This window comes from Triticum urartu, chromosome 2A (genome assembly GCF_056163025.1).
Source record: "Triticum urartu cultivar PI428250 chromosome 2A, HENAU_Tu73, whole genome shotgun sequence".
Classification (NCBI taxonomy): Eukaryota; Viridiplantae; Streptophyta; class Magnoliopsida; order Poales; family Poaceae; genus Triticum; species Triticum urartu.
Window position 1 is genome coordinate 162658977 of NC_141874.1, and position 10217 is coordinate 162669193.

At 47.0% G+C, this 10217-nt stretch overlaps 1 protein-coding gene across 1 annotated transcript; it reads right to left on the minus strand.

Moving 5' to 3' along the window:
• Positions 1-1354: 1354 nt before the first annotated feature.
• Positions 1355-2783, minus strand: LOC125541316 (homeobox-leucine zipper protein HOX14). The gene is made up of 3 exons (XM_048704760.2): positions 2470-2783; positions 1978-2339; positions 1355-1876 (listed from the first exon to the last, which is right to left on the minus strand). The coding sequence occupies exons 1-3, from the start codon at positions 2528-2530 to the stop codon at positions 1583-1585; spliced, it is 717 nt and encodes a 238-aa protein (XP_048560717.1). The 5' UTR covers positions 2531-2783; the 3' UTR covers positions 1355-1582.
• Positions 2784-10217: the final 7434 nt, after the last annotated feature.

Below are 10217 nucleotides of genomic sequence, written 5' to 3' on the forward strand. Positions count from 1 at the left end.
TTTCAGTCCGTATGTAGTTCATATTGAAATATTCAAATCATTTTATAATAGTGAACGCAGAGAGTACTAATCAACTAAATATGTTGCAATGTTCATTTGTGTAATGCAACTATTCTGAATGAAATGTTGTGTGGTCGAAAATGACCTATAGGTTGCGCAATGCATTCATCTCTAAAGAAATAAAATCTCAACACTTATAGCTAACCATTCGGTGACGAGCTTGCACTAGGTGCTCGTCACTTGTGAGGCTTGCCACTGACAGGTAGCCATGGCCTGCCCGTTAGGGCTACATGATTTCTATTGAACACAGCACGGATAATATGTTACGTACTGACTAGTGCCGCACCTGCCAATGGAGAGTTTGAGGCGCCCATCAGCAAGAAGCTTTCTTGAAGTACTCCCTCAGTTCCGTAATATAAGATGGTATTACAACCATTAAGGGACGGAGGGAGTGGTAAATTAGCACAAGTGGAGGATCATAGTCGAAACCATGATGAAAGTGGACCATTCAAGCCTTTGGCCCGATTTTCCCCTAAAATGTGCATCAAGTCCTGCATCACCATAAACTCTTATCAAATTAATATTGAAATTCGATCGCATCATTTATTACTAAGAATTTGATGCACAAAATTTTCAAATTCAGCAAGATGCAACTTAATTACATTCTATTTTGGTGCCACATGTCTGAGAGTACGTTCTATTCTTGTACTCCCTCTGATCCAAAATTTGAACTGAAACCATGATACTTATTTTGGATGGGGGAGTATTATATATGAGAGCTATTTATGATGCAAAATTATTCATTTAATCATAGGTTAGAGGAGTATTTTATGACAGCTGCTGCATAATATTCTCCGTCTAGGTCTAAAGTCCTAACAATGTGACTTTCACATATTTTGCGACCAGTTCTTACAATTAAATTTGTTGAAGTTACTCCATGTGCTCTGTAGTTCGGACTTCATAACTTTACCAAAGATGAAGTTGGAGCAGTATATATATAAGTACACAGGAGCGAAATGGCCATATGTAGCCATGAAGAAATGAACTGATATAAACAAAGTTCATGCTTTACAAAGTTATATTAGGGCACAAGGGCTAACATACAAAAGTTTGTAATAAGAGCGCAGTGGCCATGAAAAGTGTCATCCTTTCGAAATTTACATTCATTTTTACCAAAACCAGCGATTAATCATCATTTTAATTTGTTATTACTGGACAGATCGAAATTGTATACTGTACTCAGCAGTCACCACCAACATCAACATCATCAATATTTAGAGCTATGCAGCAGCAAACTCCTACTTAAGATGATTGCCAACTAGCACATACACAGTGCCTCCCCGCGAGAAGACTATTTACTGCTGAAGTAAAATATATATCAAATGATAACACACATCATCTCTGAACTTCAAGAGAGCTACCAGTAGTACTACACTTGCTAGCTTGCAAGCTTTGCCATTAATCAACACTATCTACATAATTAAACAGGCACGCCCTAGAGATCACCCCAGCTTAATTAACACTATGGCTAACTAGAATAGTAATCGATCTGCATCCAGTTGATACCCAGCTCGTCTCAATTTCAAATTAGCCCATAGAGGCTAAACCACTCGACCACGCTGCTATCGGCGTAGCCACCATACTCGGGGACGCACATCATCAGCTCATCGTCCGGCCCCAGCTGGCCTGCGCCGCTGAAACCCGGATGCTGCTGGCAGGTTCCCGTCGAGAAGGACGAGCTCGGGCTCCCGTCGCACGCGCCAACGGCGTCAGCGGCGTCTCCGCCGTTGCCGGATGCTCCGTGGCTCCCAGCTGCCGACCTGAGGCGCCGCACCTCCTCCTCGGTCGCTCCCAGCCTCTCCTTCAGCCTCAGCAACTGGCCATATGTGCGTCAGTCAGCTTGTGCAAGAACGGAGAGGAATTTATGATGTACGGCGCCATATGTATGCCAGTGTGGGTGTGTGCGAGCAAGCATACCTCGTTCTCGAGATGGCATTTGTGGAGGATGGCCGCGTCGTGGGCGTGCTTGAGCTTGGAGAACTCCTCCTCCATAAGCTTGCTCTTGTGTCGCGCCCGTCGGTTCTGGAACCACACGGCGACTTGCTTGGGATCGAGCCCGAGCTCGGCAGCGAGATGAACCTTTCGGCCGGTCTCCAGCTTGCGCTCCTCCCGGAAGCTCAGCTCCAGACCGTGCACCTGCTCGTCGGTCAGCCGCCGCTTCTTGGGATCCCCTCCTCCGTCCATGTCCCCGCCGTCACCGTCCCCTCCGCCGCACCTCGCCGCCCTCCGCCTCCTGCGCCGCGCCCTCGGCCGGCTCTCCCCCTGTGCCGTGGCTGCACCTACACACACGGAACCGAAAAAAGGGCATCACATGCGTGTCCTGGGCTCCTGGCCGGTGAAACTGAAGCTACAGAAGCCGCATCATCGCATGCGCAAAGAAACAGCGGCCGCGCGCGGCGTCGTACGTACCATTGGCCGCGAAGAAAGGCATGTCCACGTAGGAGGAACCAAAGACCTGCTGCTTGTCCATGCTTGCTGTTGGGAGCTGAGGAGGGGAGAGAAGGGGGGGTGGTGGGGAGGTTAGAGGGGAGGCCCGGTGGGTTGTGTTGTGTTGGTGTGGTGAGGAACTGGATCGAGAGGAGGACCACCGCAAGGCACTATTTGATGTTAAGTAAGGAAGGGGAGTGCGTGTCTCGAGGGAGAGACCTCGGAGTAATATATATAGGTGGCAAAGGTGCCCAGCGGCAAGCGCCGGTGGGGCTCCGGCTAGCCGGCTAGTTGCTTTCCGAGCCAGGCCGCCCGGCGGGGGAGATGCAAACGTATGGTGCAGCCAAGTACTACCACTACGTACTTTTTTTTCCGGGGTACTAGTACCTACTACGTACTTAATACTGTTGCACTCACTCACTTCCTCGCTCGCCCGCGCCCTTATCTGCTCTCGTTGCTGACGAACTCTCTGTGTTTTTTTTCGGGTGTTTGCTGACGATCTCTATAGTCTATATATACCACGTAATTTTGGAGATTAATTTACTGAGTTCTGCATTTCTTCCGAGTACATATCTGCTCCTGATAAAATGTTTCAGCAAGTACAGTTTTGTCACCCGAAAAAAGAAAGCAAGTTCAGTTAATTGCAACACAGTAAGGAAAGCATATGCACGCATCAGTTTACTTGGAGCGACCGAAAATCGAACAGATTATCCGTCACTTTATCCGGTTTTGATTGTCGTTATCACCCGTCCAAAAGTTGTTGTTGCTATCCGTCCCCCTCCTGGCTCTTTCTCTTACTTTGTTGAAGTAGGGGTCCGGAGTCGGGATGGCATTTGACAGTGCTTAATTTGGGGGTTAGTGGGGCAATGCACGGGCTCCCAGGCGTAAACAAGAGAGCGGCTCGACAGGTGACCATTGCTACGCTATAGCTCCTGGAAAGGGCTCTCGCTTTCGTCGAAAAGATCGGCCCTCCGGTTCTTAACTCCCTCTAGTTTATAGTTATACATGCATCTCGTTTTGAATTTGATGCGTGGTGTACTATTCCATGAGCTACTCTAGTATATACAGCCGACTGTTTACTCTCCATGAGCTTTATAAAGCTGCTCGATCTCCAATTAGTAGTAGTAGCAGCTATTAGTAATTTCAAAATTAATACCTAGCTAGCGACAAAAGTAAACAGCACTCGGCGGATTCTAAATTGAACTGCCCAATGCGATCGAACGACCTTTCGTCGCAACAACGAGCAGTGGATTGACTTGTTACATCGCCGTGCTACATGCATTCACGCTGCAAACGTACAAGAGCTCGTTTAATTATTTTAGCTAGGAAGAGGATGGTGATCGAGGTCGGAAATTAAACGTGTCAATTAGCAACAAAGAGGGAGAGTGAGACCTCAACTCATATCTATCTGTCGACGACGATCGAGAAGGTACACATGCACGCTGGCTCTGTGTTTGCATGATCCATCGGATCGATCAGTGCGGATAAGGGATATCTACCCGGTCACGCAATATCCACGAAGGGAAACAAGTGATCGATTGGCAACTCGGCCATGCATGACAAACGCATGCGGTAACCACAACCTGCCTGAATTAGCTGCAAATTAAAGGAGGCATGCATGTGCTCTACTGCTCTAGGATAAGCTCAACAAGGAGAGATATGTGCATGCATTCATACTGTGTATGTGTAGGGGAAATTTGCAGGGGATGATCTTTAGTGGCCAGCGATCGAGGAAGGAAGGGAAAGGAGAGAAAGAGATCAAGATCAAGATCAAATCAAAGTCATGCAGCGAGCGGCGCAGGCGAGACTGTGGCTGCGGGAGTAGGAGGGGTAGCTTGCTAGCACGGGAGACAAGGGGCCTAGGCACATGGTGGCGGGCCGAGTAGGAACAGGAGGGATCCCCCACGCGTCGACCCGCGGCTGGCTCCGGACACCCCAACCACTGGACCACCCGCCCCCGCGCCCCTGGACGTGTCGTCACCCGCTACCTCCCCTCCCTCGCCCCGCGATTCCAAAGGAGCCGGCCACTGCTCCTCCCTCGGGCCATCCATTAATTCCCATTAGTTTTCTCTCTGCGCCTTGCAACTTGCGAGTGTTGAACCTGCGGATTAAGATGACAGACCATTCCTTGTGCTAGAGCAACAGTAGCTGAGTGGCTGCATATCTACTCAGCATACTCACCTTTACCCTCTGAGCTTTCTCCAGTGTCCGTACTGTCACTGACGGTGCATTCATTTCTACTATCTGAACTGTAAAGCCCGCCGTGTAACAACTCGGCCGGATCCTGGACCGATTCCGTCCAATTAATCCAACCCATTCACGACAGCCAATAATCCCCTCATCCTCATGCATGCACATGCACATGCTGCCGATGAGCCATTTTCCATGGCCTGCATCTCATGCTCATCCGCGTGGAACCGGAACCTTTCGACGGCAGGCGGATTACATATGCCAACCAGCTCATCTCCCTTCTAATGGCAAGTTTTCGATGCCGCTACTGCCCGTGTTGACCTGTGCCCTGTGCATTCTCGGTAAGGCCTATCCGCCTCCCAGTTTCGAATCTCAGGCCCGCAAAGCTGCGAGAAAGATATTAGCCGCCATGGATGTTCTTGGCAATGCAGGTGCCCGCTGGGTCCACGGCCATGGGGTTGTTTGGCCGCAAGCATCAACACGTAGACTTATCGGATCCGTGTTATCCGTATGCGTTGTCAACACAGCGTACGTCTCTTGCATGTTCTCTCTATCGAGAAGATGGACATGGATTGCTTTTGGTTAGCACGAGAACTACGTAAGCTGTAGAGTGCAGTTGCATCTCTCCATGAATTAAAGCAAGAGTACTCAAGCTCAACTTCTGTACAAAGGAAGTATATATATCGACAACAATTCAAGGGTGATTCGTACAACTGGCTAAGTAGATTATACACTTATACCTATAAGATAGTATTGGAGAGTACGTACATACCAAGGTTTTCAAGGAGAAAGCTACTGAAGAATGGGTATCTTACATGTAGATGTAGGAGCAGAAGCCACTGGACAGTGGTTGGTTGATGATTCTGCAGAGAGTGAAGGAGATTAATGTTGTTAATAGCAGCTATTAGCAGAGCTTAGCTGTACAAAGGTTCTATAAGCATGATTCTTTACACACACATCTAGGCTGGTTCGTCCCAATATAAGATTGCAGTACCAGTATACTATCCAAACAAAGGACAGTTGTCCAATGGAGAGAGAAAAAACACAGGCTGTTAGGAGATAAACCCAAATTCTCAAGATCATGTACTCGATTCCTCCCACATGCTCCGTGTGCTCCACTTGCTCTAATTATAATGCACTTATTGCACTGACTTAAAAAGGTGGTTAAACTAATGGAGGCGCCCTTACTCCCGGACAAGGCACGCTCCTGCTTCCCAACTTCCAACTAATCTCCTTGGATCTGACCGAAACCTGCAGCTCAAAGTCTTGAATGAAGATGTAATCAAAGCCCTAAGGTCAAATCTTTGTAAGATGAAAATTTGCTTAGCGAACAGTTGGTAAATGTTTGCATGGTTAATTTCATTCTAGTAATGTTGTTAGTTTTCTTCTAGATGTTCAACGATAGAGTACGGGCCTCTTCCCAAGGAAATTGAAAACGTAGCAATAAGAAAAACATAGGACTAACATATCATGTCTACTATGAATTTCTACAGGATTTTAAAACATATGAATTTTTAAAGAGATGTCTTTCTATGGCGCGCCGAAAAAACACATGAGTTTTAGAGAATTATTGAGGGAAAGTAGGAAGGAATATAGTGCCAGTGTATTTGAAAATGAGGTTTGATCTGATGTTGAGATTCCTACGAAATTAATGAGTGCAGAAATGAATTCCATAGGAACTTGGTGACCCAAACCAAATCCAATAATTCAAGGGGTCTCCATAGAAAAAGTTCTATGAATTGACATTCTTAAAAGTTCGTATGAAATTTCCTCAGCCCAAAGGGGCCCGTACTACAATAATATACACTCCTTCACCTTTCGGGTATTATATACGGGTATAATATATACAATTCGTATGAAATTTCCATGGAGTAGTATATATTGGATTAACTTGTACGGGACCTAGATTTTCACGCACCATCAACTTTAGCCAAAAAATCGTTCACCTTTCCTTGAATTACGCCACCAACCATGTGACATGACCCACACATACTACTATAAAATAAACTCTATTTCAAGGCCCTAAGATCGATACTACGCGCGCTAAGAAATGGTGATTAGCCAGTAGCCATGTAGTACGTGCCGATGGCACGGCGAAACGTGGCAAGTAGGTTGACATTTTTGGTATAAAATATTCTTCTCTTCAGCTATAAGGAAATGGAGGCAGCCGATTACTCTAATCTCCGTACTTCCTGATGCCGGCTGTGTGTGGTTGTCATCAGCAAACAAATCGTTCCCATAGTTATTTACTGGTTCAGGCATTTCTAGCGCCAATAGGAAACGCAAGGTCTTTGTACTTGCGGAATCTTTGAAAGAATCTCTCTAAAAAGGAATCACTTTAGGGGAACCGAATCGTATATGACATCTGTAGTGTTTAAGAAATGAATCTAAGAGTGAATTTCAATTTGTACCCTATATATGTATTATTATTTTCGAAGCAAAGGCAAAAAAAATCCTAGTCCATTAATAAAGAAAAAGGGAGTCACCTGCTTAATTAACGGAAAACCGTGACAACCCACTGAGCGGCACATAAGATACCTCACACACACTATCGCAAAGAAAGTCTCGTCAAGGTAGCATATTGGAGTCATCATCATTACTTTTCCCAAGCAGCGTCATTGCCATCCCTTCTTCATGAGCAAGCGACTCCGATTTCACCGCAGATGACCGCCGACTCAGCCCAATCCACAAAGGCCATGCAAAGCCACATGAAATTTCATGCCAAGTAGCCAGCCACCAGGACGGGGCAGTGCAGCAGAAGCTCTGCTAACATGGAGCTACGGAGGAGAACAATGCAAAGCTACCTACTAAACAAACCACCTGTCGCTCGTCATCACTGCCACATAGACCCCGTCGCCACAGCTCCAACTTCACAAAAACAAACAACCCAAGACAAACCCACGAACACGCCAAAGAAGAGTTGACTACCACAACCATAATGTGACCCTGACATCACTAACCCCACCGTCATTGCCACAGAAGCCAACACGCCATTGTCGTTGTCCCGCTAGCTGGATGAAGCTCCGAAAATGATGCCCATGAGAGGGGAACAACATCGAGACGCCGCCATCATCTGACCTCATCGGGTTTAGGGTTTCCACAAATGTGTCTCCGGCAAAGAGAACCCAAGTAGTCCAACGACGCCTTAAAGTTCATGGCATCCATGGACTCCGTTGTCTTGGCTCCGACCATGGTCGAAGATGGGCCTTCCGTCGGCTTCACCATTGATCCTCGGCCCAAAGAAATCCATACAGATAGCCCATCCGCTCGTCATAGCTTCTCAAATCCATGGTGATCTCACACACCCCTCTCTACAGCCGCAACCGTCGCAAGGCAAAGCTCAACCTCGACCCTCCGATAGCCAAGCCATGGGACAGAGGCACCCTCAAAGCTCGAGATGCACGTATTGTCCAGAGGAGCACCGGGACATGGGAAATGCCGACATCGCCTGAGCCATGGCACTACATAGCCATAGACACCCCAGACTTGATCCTCTGGCACGGGGACATTCCTACCCCTAGAATCAATGACATCACTCACCACAGCCACCTTCGTCACCCCCAAGTTGCTGACTATAAGGTCCAGACCAGGCCCATCTCATCGTGCTACTAACTCATGCACGCCTGTCACGGCTACATCTCTAGTGCACTCGACCCTTGTGTCGGGAGCTCCCGCCATGTCTCAGGAAGCCGCCATCGTGCCCCATTGCACGCACTCCATGGACAGAAATTCAAGAGCACCCATAGCCGCTTGTGCACACGCGCCTACCAGCCCTTGTCCCCTAGTCAGGCATCACGCCGACCCTAGGCCACCACACCAAGTCCTCGCACGTCTCAGCTCAGTTGCTCTACCCCGCATCATAACACGCCTCACGGAGGGAGAAGAAAAGCCTGTCACTGCCAGTGCCATGTGGACTTTGCCCGACAGCGCAGAAAGTCCATCTAATCCGCTTGGTGGATTTTTTTTAAAAACAATTGGTCTCAATATATCTCAAGGGACTAAATATTTAACTTTCTTATTTTAGGAAATTTCCTTAGGTTGCAACAAAGGAAATGGATGGTGACCCCCACAAATTATCATGAATACAAGTGTTGGCCAAGCTAAGGATTTTTCATTTTCATTTTAGTGATCCAAGATCAGTCAGAACCGCTGAGCAGTTCATCCAGATATAGCCGTTTCAAACCCTAGCACTTAAGAGCAGTTAAGTCCTCCACTCGAAACACCAATGTGACTGGCAAACCTTCTATTACCCTATAGGAGTTCTCAAAGGCCTCCGCTCAGAATGTCTGAAGTGGTTGTAGAGAGTGTCCCACGGTTGCGGCAGTCCACTAGGCCAGAGCCTCTGAATGCTAGTTGATCAGACCATCCAAGTCATTCAAAATTTGCCACCTTTAGCTTTGTTTGGTGCCCCAGAGCTAATCCCTTCAGAGCGTCCAAGTTGTGTTAAAGTGTGTGTAACAGTAATATTTTTGGTCCAGCCTATAAATACCCCACCTATCCCACCAGTGCACTCAAAGAAAACTCCACTCATATCATATTTTGTGAGAGAAATCCACCTTCTTGTGTTGATTTCGAAGAGCTTTCAACTCCAACAAACAAGCCAAGTCTTTGAGATCTAATCACATCTTCACTTTCCACTTCCACTTCTCCAATCCAGATGCCAAATCTTCATAGAGTTGAGTTTCGAGGAGAAATATTTTGAAGCACAAGAGCAAGGGATTCATCACCAGGTAACCTCAATCTTACTACTTTTGGAGGGTTTGTGTGACGCCCGGATAATTAAGCTACAGTGATCCCCCGCTAATGATGCCACATCACCTCAGTTACTGTGGTTAAACTCGCATCAGTTTGAAACCCAGTTAAACTTCAAATTTGAAACAAAAGCAAACAATAAAAGTTTTCAAATAATAAAACTAAAATGTTCGGAGTGAACCAAATATTGCATAGGTAAATTTGGTGGAGAAACCACACTTTTATAAAAGTGTAAAATACTCTAGAATGTTTTAAAGAGTAGCAAAAACAATTAGTTGAATGCCCTTTACATTAAATAAAATATTAAACTATTTTATTTAGTTCCCAAACTTATGTGGCAGTAGCCTATTTATTAACACTAAAGTAGGGACTACTTTTATAGTTTATAAAACTAAAATAAAAGAGGAACTTAAATTAAAACAAAAAAATAAAGAAAAATGAAAAGAACAAAAACGGAAAACAAAGCTAACAAAAAAGTGAAAAGGAAAGCCCACCCCCCTGGGCCAACGGACCCAACGGGCCAGCCCAGCCTGCCTCCCCCACTCGTCGTCTTCCCCCCTCCTGTTCCCCGATGCACTGGACGCCGGTGCGTCGTCCATGGAGCGGGGTGCCGCACGCGTTGGCCAGCCGCCGCTCCCCGACGTCTACAAGGGCGGCCACGACCTCCTTGCCCCGCGGATGAAACCCTAGTGCCTCTCTTTCCTCCCTCGCATCGCACCTTTCTCCACAACTCGCGCCCGATGCCGTCCTCGCCATGGTCGCCGTCGCCCTCGCGCTCACCATCGCCC

Bases quoted from the DNA above. Each gene is read 5' to 3' on its own strand.
- LOC125541316 (XM_048704760.2), bottom strand. From the start codon at position 2,530: ATGGACAAGCAGCAGGTCTTTGGTTCCTCCTACGTGGACATGCCTTTC. The intron at 2,340-2,469 runs GTACGTACGACG...CCGTGTGTGTAG, and splicing joins GCCTTTCTTCGCGGCCAATG to GTGCAGCCACGGCACAGGGG. The intron at 1,877-1,977 runs GTATGCTTGCTC...ACATATGGCCAG, and splicing joins AATGCCATCTCGAGAACGAG to TTGCTGAGGCTGAAGGAGAG.